The sequence below is a fragment of the Oryzias latipes genome, chromosome 14, assembly GCF_002234675.1.
Source record: "Oryzias latipes chromosome 14, ASM223467v1".
Classification (NCBI taxonomy): domain Eukaryota; kingdom Metazoa; phylum Chordata; class Actinopteri; order Beloniformes; family Adrianichthyidae; genus Oryzias; species Oryzias latipes.
The window spans coordinates 11,580,212-11,595,138 of record NC_019872.2 but is presented as its reverse complement, the minus strand read 5'-3'; the positions used below and the strand labels follow the sequence as shown (position 1 = coordinate 11,595,138).

Here is a 14,927-nt window from a genome sequence, read left to right as displayed (position 1 = left end):
TTGATGCCCTGATGTTGTTTTAACTAAAATTCACAGCCTTGCATTTAATTAAAACCCTTTGTCAGTTGGAGAGTCCCATCCTTTTTTTTCTTTCAATTACAGTCCCCTCTCCCTTTTATTACCTCTTGACACGCTGTGTGTATTTAATAACGTTGGTTATTATTCAACTCTGATGTTTTCCCATCAGTGTCAAGGAAAGCAAGGCTCCTATAACTTTGGTTTTACAGCTGTTGCATCCGGCGGGAACAGTTTCACGCGGCTGCAGCTGCACTACTTAAAGACGACAGGCACACTCTGTTCCCTTTAATAGAACGGCCCGCCGTACACACAAACAACTTAACAAGGCGTAATATATATGTGTCTCACACAAGTTACACTGCACTTCTTTATGTGCAAATGATCACCTGCAACTGTCACCTAGCAACAGCTTCCGTTCAGGCATTAGGGAGAGGATTTGATGAGCTTTATGAACCTTTGAGGAGACGATATTGATGTCATCTATATTCAACCTGGTTTGTTTCAGATACATTCCCTGGATCAGGAAATGTCACTGTATTTCATTAGCATTTAGACTCTGTGAGTAATGTGTGCGGCTCGGCCAATGAGACGCTTTTCTCTAACAAGGCCCTACACTGCCCTCCAGTGGATTTCGAGTGAATTGCATGTGTTTGTTACTGTTGTTTTTTTTTGTTTTTTATAAAATCAAAGTCAGTTCGTCAACGACCACTTTAATTACTTTTGACAAAAAAGGAAACATTAAAACAAAATATTTGAGCATAACTTATAATTGTCTTTTTATTGCATAACACATATTTATTTCTTGTTGTAGATGAAATGGCACACTGCAGCGTTGAGCATTTAGTGTTTTTCACCAAGAAAGAAAAAAAGGTTTTTTTTTTTAAATGTGCCCAACCATTTGTTCAGATGAGCAAGCAATTAAAGGGTTAAAATTGCCGCTTACTTCCATTTTGCTGGTCAGACACGAGAGAAAGGAGCGTGAACCTGTCGTGGTGGCTGTTCATTTGGCTTTTATAACTCTTTTATTCAAAGTGCACTTTTTCGTCTCGGTGGGTAAAAGGGATGAAAGTTGTTGGACAAAGTGTCTCTCGACTTGAAAACATCCTTGAGTCCAACTTTATCCCCACGATTAGACTCTTTGGATGGCTTAATACCCTCCCTGAGCATAGCAGTGGGAATGACAGCCCATGTTTGAGTTTTACGTGTCATTATTAGATTACACGAGTGACTTAGCAACAGTATTTTCAAAATAAAGTAACACCATTGACCGTAAAAGGAGAACTGGACCGCATTTAGCTGTTTGGTGAACACGCCGGGCCCAAAAGCCCGCAGGGGTCCAACAGGACGGCTCGAGGAAGTCGGAACCGGCTCATAAGCCACTCGTCCTCGTTTGCCAGCAAGTCTTCTTGCTGTCTAAAGATGCGTTCTCTCCTAATTCTTCCATTTGCCACATCTTCTAAGAGCGCATGATCAGCCATTGTGCGTCATTACGCATTGTGATCGGGCATTTTATTTCCCTACATTTAATTACATCTGACAAGCTACAGATGTCGGTAATAATCGACGTGGAAATGGGAAATTGCTCAGCGCAAATGTAATTTCTTGTTGCTTTGTGAATGGTTGAAAAATACGCCATACATTGTTTTATCAAAAATAAAACAAACTAAAGGCATATGTACGGTGGCCGACAGGGCTCACACTACATACAAATGGAAAAACGCAACGGCATTACCCGAAGCACAACGGCATTAAGAGACAGCGCAGCGGCATTACCCGAAGCGCGACGACATAACCGCAGCATTAGCATTAAGCTCAGCACAACGGAAGTGAGGACTTTTTTTCCGGGGAAAAAATAAAAGCCCGGCATATTCAAACTATTCGGTACGACAGAATTTTAGGGCCACCAAAAAAAGTAAAATTATGAAATTTTAAACCGTAAATTTATGAGAAAAAAATTGTATTTTTACGAGATTAAAGTGGAAGTGAGCATACAGGGCAGCAGCAGCAACAAGTGAACGCTGCAAAGCAGCAGAGCAGACCGACTAAACTTAGTTGAACAGGTGAGCTGAATGTTTATTGATAACGTTCCAAATGTCTGGAAGTTTATTTGCTTGATTTATGATTTATTAATGTTTTATTTTTTGATGGGTGGTTTGCAGGATCTCTGCAGCCCAATGAAGCCGACGGCGACAGTTATGGAGTGTGCGCGCTGTGTGTGTGTGTGCGTGCGTGGGTGCGTGTGTGCGTGTGTTGGAGACCCCGCGTGCATGTGTGAGAGCACGGGCGAAAGAGGGGGGTGAGAGCGCGGAGCGGGAGAGTTTGCGTCTATATTGTGTGATCGAGGACTGAAAACCTTAATAAAAAGATGGTGTCCCTCCCCAGAAGAAGTATTTTGTCTTATTAACTCGCTCTGGAGGCTGAGGATCCGAACGGGAAAGTGAATCCCAAACGAGGATCCGCCTTCGCTTCGGCCCTGGAGAAAATCTCCCCTGCGTTTCCGACCACGGTCAGAAAGAAAAAAAGAGAAGTTATCGCGTAGGTTCAACAGTGTCCCTGCAGCTGTCCACCTGAATCCTTTCTTCCTCCATTAAAGATCATCAGATCTCTACGTTTGTGTGACACTTCTGTCTGAGGAGGAGCACTTTCTGGCATTTTCAACGTTCTAATGCTAATATAACAGACTATTTTCATTCCTCTTTATTGTTATATGTTATAACGGGACGTTTCATCTGGAGGAGGGGGCGTATGTAAAACTGTTTACTTCTGCATTGGTGTTCGGATGACAGGTTCATGTCGTAAGGTGACTGATGAACTTCAGGATATGTGAATGAAAAGGAAAATAAAGGCTGCAGCGGTCCTCTACACCCAAATGTGTCTCTGAGCTCCTTATTATATATATGAAACTCCGCTTTACTGACACCGAACCCCGGAAAACCGGTTTACTCTGAAAATTATCTGATTTTGAGTCGCCAAAAAGTTCAGAATCTCATTGTTTTTTTAAACCTATCCGGAAAAAAACTTCAGAAAAGTCTCCACATAATCGATGACTTTTTTCTTGTAAATGTACGAGATTTTAAATCGTAAATTCTCGAGATAAAAGTTGTAAATTTACGAGTTTTTTCCTAGTAAATTTACGACTTAAAAGTCTTAATAAAAAAAAGACAAAGAGCGTTAGATACAGATGTCACTGTGGAGAGCTGAGTACATTAATTTTTTTTAGACAAACGTATATTTGTAAGTAATCTAGTAAGAAAACACCCTAATCTTGTCCAAATATCACGTAGCTCCCAAGAGCGCTGAATAATTTGAAACTGATTTTTTTTTTTGGTAGGAAAAAAAGTCCGCCTTCTTTTGTGCGTACGCAACGTTTATAAATAAGGCTCCTGGTCTAATGGTCCATTCCAAATGTTGCTTTCCCTATTTTGACCATTGGGGGCAGAAGAGCAGAATTTGAAGAAAATTCTCAGCTGAAAGAGAAGAAGAAAGTCTCCGACAGAAAATGGCGGACTTGCTTTGCGGCTTATGTGTTCGACGATTCTGAGCGCAAGTTGGTGTTTTAGTCCTTCCGAGTATGCGCTGGATTTGACTACTAGACACAATGTTTAAAAGGGCGAAAAGAGCCAATTTTCGAAGGAGGAACGACTCCGAGGAGGACGAGCAGGAGCAGAGCCAGCCACAGGCGCTCGTGCCCATGTCGTTTGGGCCTGCTGTGGAAATCCCGTTTATGGAAAAGAGCAGCGGCGGTTCCGGAGCGCTGAGCGGCACCGACAACGTTCACAGCAATGGCTTTTTGGCCAACATTAACAACGCGAAAGGTGTCAAAAAGGAAAAGAAATGCAAAGAAACGCCCGTTCAGCCTCTACCGGCTAAAGTCAGTCTGCTGAGTTTCGACGAGGAGGAAGGTAACTACTAGCAAAGACTGCTATGATAGCTTCTCTTTACGTCATAAACATTGGAAGTTTGTTCATTTTAGCGATATCCAAGCACTTTTTTGTGGTTTTTATGTTTGGTAAAAATCATGACATTATCTTAGGTTGAGATTTTCTTTGTCACTCCAACAGAAGCTACCGAGGTGTTCAGGGTGAAGAAACCAAACCACAGCAAGAAGATTGTCAAACAGCTGAAAAAAGAATACAAAGAAGATCTGGAAAAAGGTGGAAGTGGGAAACAGGAAAGCAAAACAGGTACCCATCTATCAAAATGTTGTTTTATGTCATTTTTACTTTGCCTTTCCTTTTTATTTTTTCTTGCGTGTGTTCATCTGTCACAACATAGTAAATTGAGATGTAATATAGCATTTGTTATATACTTCGTTTTAAACAGGTATAACTATTTTACATTTCCAATTTGGACTGAATGCCGTGCATAGCTCGTGCTGGTTTGCGGCGCCTTCCGTCCGTGAAACCAGGGTTCGACTCCGGGCTGCTCCCTGTTCCCTTCTCTACCCCTGTGCCGGTTCCAAGCCCGGTTTGAGAGGGTTGCGTCAGGAAGGGCATCCGGCGTAAAACATTGCCAAGTTTACCATGCGACTTGTTCGCTGTGGCGACCCCTGATGGGAGAAGCCGAAAGAGGAAGAAGACTGAATGCCGTGCATAATTAGGTTAAAATTTGTTTTTGCTGGACTGCATTGTTCAACTTTCCGGCAAATTCGCACTTGATCCTGCAAAAAATAATTGTTGCTGTCAGTAATTTCCAAAAATGTTTTAAACAGAATAATGATATGCAGGTGTTGATGTTTAAAATCGATTTTACTTGGTTTGCTATTGGAACAGTACTGTATGTGTCCAGCAGGAGGCAGTGTAAGGTAAAGCCTGTTGTTGCTGCATTGGTCACCAACACTAGGACCGGTTTAAAGATGAAAATTGTGTTTTTAATATGTTCTTTTGTCATTTTTCTGATGATGTATGAAACAATTATTTCAATTATTATAATATTAAACGCAGTGATAAATTTAGCAATACAAAAATAAACAACTTTTATTGATAATGAGCAACACAATATATTACCACATTATTGTATCAACTTCATAAGTATGACTTTAATTGGGTTAAAAATAAACTTTTATATAAGAAAATGTTATTCCAGGGAGTCATCTGTTTGTGGTGTTAAGCAATGCTTGAAATAAACTAAACATGTATTTTTCTTTCAGGTGCTCCATCTAAGCCTATGTTTGCGATTAAAGAGGAAGTTATCAGCAGGGAAAACAGTGAACATGGAGAGGAAGAAATGGAGGTCGACAGCGATGAACAGGACGAAGAGGCGCGGAGTCAGGGTGTTCCAACACGTGGTCAAATACCCAAAAGCATCAATCCAGGAGGGACGTTTAACACGCTTTCCTCCCTCAGCAGTTTGAAACCAGGTAGGAATATTCAACAGTGAAACATTTGGGGAAGGATTGTGGTAAAAACCCACTAAGAAGAAGAAGAATTGTCCTGTTTTTGTGATGTCTGTACACATAAATATTCAGATGACTGCAACAGAAACAGCGTACCACATATCTAAACCTCTGTTTCTGAAATGTTTCTGCCCAAAAACTGCACAAATATTTAGCTAAAGACGGTGTCTGTCCTGCAGGCGAGATCCCAGATGCGGCTTTCATCCATGCTGCCAGGAAACGCCGGCAGCTGGCAAGAGAACTGGGGGGCGAAGCTCCTCTGGTACAGATGGACACGCCCCAGAAGCGTTTGGATCAAGAAGACCAGGATGCTAGTGATGATGACGAGGATGAGAAGAGGATCCGTTTCAGTGGAGTCAAGAACAAAACCCAGAGGCAGAAGATAGCTGAAGAAATAGGTATTGCGCTTTCGTCTTGATTGCTCACTTACACTGATTTAGTTTTAAACGTGTGTGTGCTTTTACAGGTATTGAGGGAAGTGATGATGAAGCTCTGGATGCAGCAGGTCAGGATGAGGAGGTGAGCCGATGGGAGCAGGAGCAGATCAGAAAAGGAATTAGTATACCTCAGGTAAGCAGCACTACATATTTACAAAAACTGTGCTTTTTTTATTATGCTTTTTATTTGTTAGTTGTTGTTTTTTTCTTTAGAATAAAACGTAAGTGAAACACATCTCTTGTCTGTCAGGTTTGACCTGCACTAGGGTTTGTTTTGCTTTAAGAGTCTGTGTGCAAGTTCCCCTCAGAACTAGTTCAGATCTGGGTCTCTGCTCACTTCAGAGTGAACTAAAGACAGTCGGTGATGGAACTGCCACCCAAACCACATAGCAGAAAACTGAAGCAGGAATCGCTAAGAAGTTGGAAAATGTCTGAGCAAAGGTGGTGAAGTGAGGAGCTACAGGAAATTATTATTGTGTGAAATCCAGAGGATTAGCAGAAATACCCCCCCCCCCCCCCGGGATCAGGAAGTACCATGGCCAAATGAGAAGTCTTGAAATTGAGGGATTATTTTCCAGTCTGGCCTGCCTCAGTCTGTTGTTTATAGGCAAAAGGATTCCAGACAAAGGCTGGAATTTCAACAACAATTCTCAGTCGGTCCTTTAGACTATCCTACATCACAAACGGCTGTTATCGTTAAAATGTGGTTATAAACTAAAAAAAAATAATCATAATTTGATGTTTCATTTTTCCTGATTTCCTTCAATGGAACCCTTTAGAAAAACTACCCCAACAAATATTGTGGGGTTTTTTTTGTGTTTTTAGCATGTTGTTTCATTTTTCTGGTGATGGAGGAGGAAGTTGAAGAAAATCAAGATTCAAATTGTATTTCCGCGTATTTCTTTATTCATATTGTTGTGAATCTGGGGCAGATGAAAAAAATGCCTTTTTAAAAACCTTGTTGTCACGTACCAACTACAACCAGCAGACCACAAGCTCCCTGCTATGCTCTATCCCTGAGCACCCACGTGCAGACAAATAGATCCGTCTTTGTTTTTCCCGTCTGAGCTGGAATCTTTGCACAAAACTGTACGGCTGGATAGCTCCAGTGTTGCTCTCTATTTTTGTTGCGCCGCTATTGTTAGGTTGGGGTTATTAGGGGCTGTAAGCTAGTGGGCAAGAGTGTAAATGAAGGCATGATTGGACATTAGGGCACGACTACTTCCCACCCACAACTCAGAGGCAAAGTTCTGATGAACTCCTGCCGCTCTGCAGAAACTATGTCCTCGTAAACTTGTGATTTTTCCTAAAAATGGGGGAAAAAATCCTAATTAAAAGACTACTGGGAACGATTTTGCAGTAGAAAAAACTATGAATTGTAAGGGGGGTTTAACACTGGATCTTTTATTGTAACTTTTCAACTGTGTACACAATTTATGTAATTCCAACGGATCCTGAAGCTAAGACTATGTCAGACAGCAGGATCCCTCTCAGGGAATTCAGCTGCCCCTGGATCACGGACTGCTGAGGCTTCTATGCTTCCCGCCTAGCTTGGTGATAGGAGGAAGGAAGGAAGCTGCAATCATCTGCAGGCGGTGTAGTCAGGCAGCATGGTGGAGTAGGCCTCTGCAGAGGATAAACACACACACACCGTTACAGTCTAGGTTTCAGTTTCAGAATCTAATAATTGAAGAGTTGCGGTAGTTCAAATAGCGTTTTATTTCCTGTCGCCTTCGACGGCTTCGGTAACAAAGTCTTATGGCGGTTTAAGAACTTTCATTTGTGGAAAAGAGTTACTATGTATTTGGGTATTACATTTTGTGGACGGGCAAATTTACAGCTATTTAAAAACAACATATATGTGTATATATTCACGTGTTTCCTTTTCTGCCAAAATTAGGTCCAGAGCAGCCAACCAGAAGAACCCACGGTTTACTACCAGAACAGCTATGAGACGCAGCCTTATGGCTCCTCCTACAGCATGCCTTTCACCTACAGCACTGTGGCTCTACAGACCGCCAAGCTTCCTAGCCTCTCCAACAACGGCTCAGTACACTACGGGAGACCTATATGTGAACTTACACCCATTCCCATTGATCTGGTAAAGAAACGCCTGCAGGAAAGGTAGGTCCAGTGATCGTAACAGCCCTCTGCCAACCCAGCAAAGCGTTGTCCCAGTGTCCAAAGGACTAGAGGCAAACAAGCTATTACTATGGGGGCAATAAAATGCATAGATTTGACCATCTGCAGATTAAACTGAAGAGATGTGCGTTAGTGTTTCATCCCATCTTTTTCACCATATCTCTTTTGATGTCTGTCTTCCTGTCTGTAGGCTCGGCCACATGCATGCAGGCCACAACGCAAACGTCAAGCGCTACACACAGATCAAAGAAGACCTGGCTGCCTCTGAGAGTGTCATACAGCAGCTGGAGGGCTCATCCAATAACAATGCAGAGCAATATAAGTTCTTGCAAGAAATGCGAGGGTATGTTGGAGACTTGCTTGAGTGTTTCAATGAAAAGGTAAGGGAGAATTTATGTGGCGTCTCATTAGCCGTTTGCAGTTTTGTGTCTTTTTTTTTTTATTTGAAAAATGTTTTCTGACTTTCAAAGGGGGAACAGTGGAATGAACTTGTGTTTAATGTCCCCACAAAAAAGATATTCGATTCTAGTACCTTTCTGTCCTAGTAGCTACAGTTTCACTATGCTGACGAGCATCATTTATGGAACCTTTTACAATTTATGATGGATTTTTATGTTACAGAAATCGAAAATATGTGATTATCGTGAAGAAAATTTGAACTGTTTAAATCAAATCTTGCCGCAATTTTAAAAAATTGTTCTTTTTATTTTGAAATATTAATGTAGGGAGAAAATTAGAAGCTTTGCCCTAAAGTGGAGTAAACTCGACATTAAATATAGCTCTAACATCGGAGCTTCAGCTGCAGTACTGATGTTCTGTAAACCACTAAAAAAGTTTTAACCGTCTATGCAATTAATTCAATTCTAGCCAATTCTGTTGTGGAGGAAAGTAGCTTTGCGCTCACTGTGCATCACTTTACGTTAATGTGTTGCACACAGGGGAAATGAAAAACCGCTTCTCCACGTCAGATTCAACTGATTTGCATTGATCGCGAAAACAATCAGATGATAAGTGTGTTAATATTTAGGTGTCAATGGCGAGGTTCAAATCAGAATGTTCTGTGTGTTGTGGAAAGGCTGTTTTTACTCCCTTTAGATCCACTTTTGGTAACAAAGCCTCAAAATTGTGTTTTAGATTGTTTCAAGTTCCTGCTGTCAAAGATCATCCAATAAACTGCCAAAATAAATGGTTTTCCACACAGCTTTACTAATCTGACCGGTTTGATTCTTCAAGACAGTAGAACATTTGTGACATATCACTTGAGTTGTTGTTCATCTACTATCAGACTTTTAACGGAACCACGTTGTCTTCACTCCTGATCAGTGGAATCTAAGACATGAAGAGCCGTTTTTTATTTTCATACAACAGGATGTGAAGCTAAACTATTTGCTTCACAAGATGTGAATTTATGTATACCTAAGTGGATTTGTAGATGAGAGTTTTTTTTTTAATCATAAACCTCAAGAGGAGATGGCTACCTGGCATTACCAATGAATGGACATTATGAAATGTCATTGAAGCTGTGTTTTGTTAGTTTTGTGTAAAACGACAACAAAAATCGTCCATTTTATCCTATAAAGCATTCAACTACTTCGTCTTGTGGATTTTCTACAATTTACCCTCAAAAGAAAGCAATGTTGGAGCTTCATTTCATGAATGTTTTCCACCAGAATGGCTTTACGCCCAGCGTTGTATTGTCCGTCCCGCTCCTTTTCTCCCTCCAGTAAAGACGTCTCAGTGCCTCGGAGTCCCCCCTTTTGTTGGGCTAGAGGTCACAAAAAAGCTCATATCTTTCAGGTGCCTGCTGTCCTGGAGCTGGAGGCTGCCATGCACCAGTTACTAAGGCAACGGGCCTCACGACTGGTCCAGAGAAGACAGGATGATATTAAAGATGAATCGGCGGAGTTTGCAAGCCTTTCAAGTCAGTCCATCCTGAAGGTTTTTAAGATTTATTTGAACGGCCTCGTTAGTTCTGTGTGTATGTGTGCCTGCGCGAGCGTGATGGTCACATTCCTGTGCTGCATTACTCCCCATCACAGCCCCCTCATGCCTATAATTACGGTGAAGTGACTGGATTTGTGCGAGTGAGCATGTCGGTACATAAGAGATTGAGCAACAGTGTCACAGTGTACTGAGCGTTGGTCAGGCAGTTCAAGTAATGAGCTGCTGTGGAAAATGGTTTGCTAAAAGTCACTTTGTAACAGTTCTCCACTTATGATCAGGTAGGTGACTGAGAGATTCACAGCATTGTTTCCATGTTTTGAAAGATGTCCTGTTGGTCACATTTAGACTTTGTGTATTAAGTTCAATTAGCTGTTTGACCTCTAGGATTTTTGACTCTTAAGTTTTTGTTTGCTGAAATGGTAAAAAAAAAAAAAAAAAAAACCTGCGTTGCTAACGGATTGTGGGCTTGTCTGCGCTTTTTCTAAAGTGCTTCCTCTCTCTTCCAGATAAAGCTGTCATGGCTCCCAGTCTAGACTCATTCGGTCGAGACCGCGCTGCCTACCAAGAGCACAGCCGTCAGAGGAGAATAGCGGAAAGAGAAGCTCGGAGGTATGGACCTTTTATTTAATTTCTCAAAAATGTTAGTTTCCTTCATCCAGTGGTCGCGGATCGGTTTAAAGTCGAACAATATTTTCATGGACCGGTCGGTACGAGGCCAAAGTTGGTCTTTACACTTTTCTTTTAAAGTTTCTGATTTCTGACAAATTTGTCACAAAATGCTCCTTTATGGAATGTAGTTTAAAAAGACAATTTGAAACTGTCAATAGGTATTTTAAGAGAGGATAAAGATTCAATGAAACAAAGTTGTTGATTTTTAGAAGTTTCTGAAATTGTAAAAATGTAATAAAGGCAACAGTGCTCTGCCTTTCATAGAACGGAATTTTAGCAACTTAACCCAGGCTCGGATCACCTTCAAGGCAAAAAGATTAATCTTTTTTTTTTTTTAAAGGAAGTTCTCTTTGCTGTGGAAAAATTATTTAAATTGTGCCCTTGACAAAATTGAACAAATCCGCAATTCTATTTTGTTGAATTTTCTTTTTCCAAAATCTTAGTCAGTTTACATTTTTGAGGTTTTGTGTAGAACTGATAGATTTTTCATTAAGTAAATGCTAACAGAGGGACGCCAATTTAAAGTTGTTGCGGGTAAATACTACAAAATAAAAGGATAAAATTTAGTGTTTTCTACAAATAAGAATAATTATTTTTACTTGTTTTTTGTCTGCAGCTTGGTACCAAGTGACCCTGGAGGGTTGGGGACCACTACCTTAATCCACGAGGTTTTAAAAATTCTCATCATTGTTATTGTTATGGTTGCAGAACACGCCGCCGGCAAGCTAGAGAGCAGAATGGGAAAAGGGCGGAGCATAAGGAGGGCTTGTCATCCGATGACGAGGAGACTTCCACCGACATCACCAGTTTCAACATGGAGAAAGGTGAGATGCAAATATTGAAATATTTACCCCTCACAAAAATTTCAAGCCGTTTGCTAAATGAAACCTTTGATCGCACACAGATCGCATCGTATGGGAATCGAAGAAAATCTTTGAGGATGTGCTGGAGGACTTCCATTCCCTCGACTGCATGAAAAACCGATTTGAAGAGTGGAGAAAAGAATATCCCACATGTTACAGAGACGCTTACATCGCCCTCTGTTTGCCCAGGCTCTTTAGCCCTTTGGTCCGCTTGCAGCTCATTACCTGGAACCCTCTGGAGGTAACTGAGCTTGTTGTCAGAGAAGCACTTTCTGTTTAAAAATGAGTTCAAACATGAAAAATGTATTTGATCTCTGCAGGTCCCGTGTGCAAACTTTGAGTACATGCTGTGGTTTGAGTCGCTGCTGTTCTATGGCTTTGATGAGCACAGCACGTTGCAGAAAGAAGACGGGGATATCGGACTGTTGCCTGCCATCGTGGAGAAGGTCATCCTTTCCAAACTGTCCGGTAAAAACCACACATGCCAAGAAAAAGCGCTAGAAGTGCAGCTACAACCACGCAGTGTCATGCAATCATTTATTTGTGGGCTTCAGTGTTGGCAGAGCAAGTTTGGGACCCTCTGTCGAGCAGCCAGACAGCCAGGCTGGTGGCCTTCATCCATCGGCTCAGGAAAGGCTATCCCACCGTGCTGCACGGAGACAATCGATACACGCAGGTGAAACTGCTTTTCTCCTCCTTTGAATTTGATCATTTTCTCTACAAAAATCTTCAGATCAGAAGATCCTTGCTTTTTCCTCTTTAGGAACTCCTAAAAATGATTGTTTTGCGTACCAGACGCACTTTGGATGAAGATATTTTTCTTCCTCTCTACCCCAAAAAGTATGTTGGTTACAATAAGAACTCTTGGATATCTCAGGAACTCCTTGCATATCTACATATTTATTCTTGTTTTTTGTCTAGTGTGATGGACAACAAGAACAGTGGTGCTTACTTATTCTACCAGCGGCAGTTCTGGTCCTGTGTGAAGGTATGTACTAAAAAAGGGACGAAGAGAAAAGTCATTTTCTTTTTGTGAGATCATTTATTCAGATCAGTTAAACCAACAACTTTTTCTAAACGATAGTTAAAGAATAGACCGGAGTTGATGCGTTTGAATAGTTTTATTTGCTTGGTTCATTTGTCAAAGATGGCTGCACGGTGGTGCAGTGGTTAGCGCTCTTGCCTCACAGCAAGAAGACCCTCGGTTCAAGTCCCGGCTAGGGGGCCAGAACCAGATCACCGATGGGGGACCTTTCTATGGAGAGTTGGCATGTTCTCCCTGTGCATCCGTGGGTTTTCTCCGGCGTCCTCCCACAGTCCAAAAACATGCTTCATAGGTTAATTGGTGACTCTAAATTGTCCCTTGGTGTGAATGTGAGTCTGCATAGGTGTGTGATTGTAACTGGCCACCTGTACAGGCCGTGTCCTTCCTTCGCCCTCAAGTGGCCGGGTTAGGCTCTGGCAGCCCCGTGACCCAGACAAAACGGGTTTAGAAAATGGACGGATGGGTGAATTTGTTAAAGATGGAAATTTTTTTTTTGTGTGTGTTAATGTGATCTTGTGAAACTTTGTTGTTATAGAGGCCGTAAATCAAAAAATTAGGCTTAAAATTGCATTTCTGCGTATTTGAATCAGGAGCAAATGAAGAACAGACTCCGTGCTCTTCTCCATTCTGATGCATCCACCTGACTACACGGATGGATTACTCCAATATTGCTCGCCACTTTTGTTCCACCACTAATGTTAGGCTGGGAATGTGAGGGGCTGTAAGCTAGCAGAAGAACATTCACACAGCTCAATTATGAGTGACAGGAAGTGGGGTAAGGTTGCTTTTGCCCACACCTCAGAGGCGAGTGTGTAATGAACTCCTGCCGCTCTGCAGAAACAATGTCCTAGAAAACAACACAGGGTTGTACATTTAGGCTAAACGCGGCATAATTATATTTGAATGACCACTGAAAACGCTTTTACAAGCCATCAAAAGATGACCGGAGTGAGACTTTAATGCACAATTTAGTGTTACTTGAGCACTGTTTGATTTGTTTGTTTTGTTCTGTGTAAAGCTGCTAGGTAACATCCTGCAGTGGGAGGGCATCTTATCCACTTCTTGCCTGATGGACTTGGCTTTGGACAGCACTCTGAACAGATACATCCTCTCTGCGCTTCAAACCACAGACGTAGGGGAGGAAAATGTTCACAAGTGCCAGAAGGTAAGAGACGGAGGTGTGGCTTTTAATTATCTGCTTTCTCCTTGGTGAGTTGCTTGCAAATAGGACAATGAAGTGCTGCTCTACCTTTCACAGATGAATGTCTAAAATAAAACCATGTTACTCTTTAACTTGTCACCTGTGGAAGAAGTCACAGTGTCTTGTGTTTCCATCAGGTGGTGGAGTGTTTGCCGGTGCACTGGTTCTCAGGCCTGAAGGGTCAGCAGACGCTGCCTCAGTTGGAGCCATTGTGTCGCTATCTCGCACATCTGGCTAACAGTCTGCACCGCAGCAACATCGGGGTCTCCGATATCGAGAGGCGCACTTCTAAGTAAGGAGATCTCCCGTTTTATGAGCTCTAAAAGATTCCATCGTCCAGGCAGATATTCTGAGCACTTTATAATCTGATTGGAGCTTAATCTTAACTTCTTATGGTCTTCAACAGGGAGCAAATCCGAGACATCGTGAAGATGTTGAGGCTGGTGAATGCTTTGGACCACATCGTCGCTGTGGCTGCAGAGCAAGGCATTAAAGACCTCAAACAACTCATGGAGGTCAAATCGTAGATGAGTGGGGGACGAAACACGTGAAGTGTTTGTTTCCACTCTCCTCTGTTCCGTTACGCACAGTTAAAGGCCCGGGACCCCCCTGAAGAGGATTCTTGGACAACTGTGTTGGTGTACATTCAAATGAAACAACAGTACTTTAACCTGAAGTGGAAATATTGTACATATTGTGAATAATGTACAGTGAGGTGAATTGGCACGGATCATCTTCTGAAAGTCCTGGCATCTTAAAGACTGCTCATGCAAAGCCCCTGTGATGTTTTAAAAATGCTGTTAAAAAGAAATTAGACCTCATGAAACACAAATGTTTTAAACACATCCATTTCTAAATTGTCTCTTTATTAACTAAATCGGATTTGTAAAAAAGAAAGCTTGCAAACTTTACTATTTGTGCCAAACAGTAGATGTTTTTTTTTATGCCTGCCACCATCCCCTGCTGGAAAATACTCTGAAATCTTTCCATATTTGTTTTCACCTCTGTAAGCTATGTTTTAATAGTGCTTTTTTTGCCTGAAAATAAAATGCAAAATTGTACGGTTTGCTGTTGTTGCAATGAACATGTGCACAAAAAAGGGAAGATTTTTTTTTTCCATTTAACCCTCAGAATAATCCCCCCCCCCCCCCCCCTCCTACCCAGCTCAGCGTCAGGAATTTTAGAGATGTAAATATTTTTTTCCTCCTGATTT

The 14,927-nt window shown here is 41.7% G+C and overlaps 1 protein-coding gene across 1 annotated transcript; it reads left to right on the top strand.

Moving 5' to 3' along the window:
• Positions 1 to 3,491: 3,491 nt before the first annotated feature.
• On the top strand, positions 3,492 to 14,780 carry paxbp1 (PAX3 and PAX7 binding protein 1). Its single transcript, XM_011483354.3, has 18 exons — positions 3,492 to 3,920; positions 4,080 to 4,202; positions 5,168 to 5,377; positions 5,593 to 5,811; positions 5,880 to 5,983; positions 7,751 to 7,974; positions 8,183 to 8,372; positions 9,790 to 9,913; positions 10,443 to 10,545; positions 11,314 to 11,429; positions 11,510 to 11,709; positions 11,789 to 11,936; positions 12,023 to 12,144; positions 12,232 to 12,308; positions 12,390 to 12,456; positions 13,532 to 13,678; positions 13,852 to 14,006; positions 14,121 to 14,780. The coding sequence occupies exons 1-18, from the start codon at positions 3,617 to 3,619 to the stop codon at positions 14,239 to 14,241; spliced, it is 2,754 nt and encodes a 917-aa protein (XP_011481656.3). The 5' UTR covers positions 3,492 to 3,616; the 3' UTR covers positions 14,242 to 14,780.
• The last annotated feature ends 147 nt before the right edge of the window (positions 14,781 to 14,927 follow it).

Bases quoted from the DNA above. Each gene is read 5' to 3' on its own strand.
- paxbp1 (XM_011483354.3), top strand. From the start codon at position 3,617: ATGTTTAAAAGGGCGAAAAGAGCCAATTTTCGAAGGAGGAACGACTCC. The intron at 5,378-5,592 runs GTAGGAATATTC...TCTGTCCTGCAG, and splicing joins CCTCAGCAGTTTGAAACCAG to GCGAGATCCCAGATGCGGCT. The intron at 10,546-11,313 runs GTATGGACCTTT...TTATGGTTGCAG, and splicing joins GCGGAAAGAGAAGCTCGGAG to AACACGCCGCCGGCAAGCTA.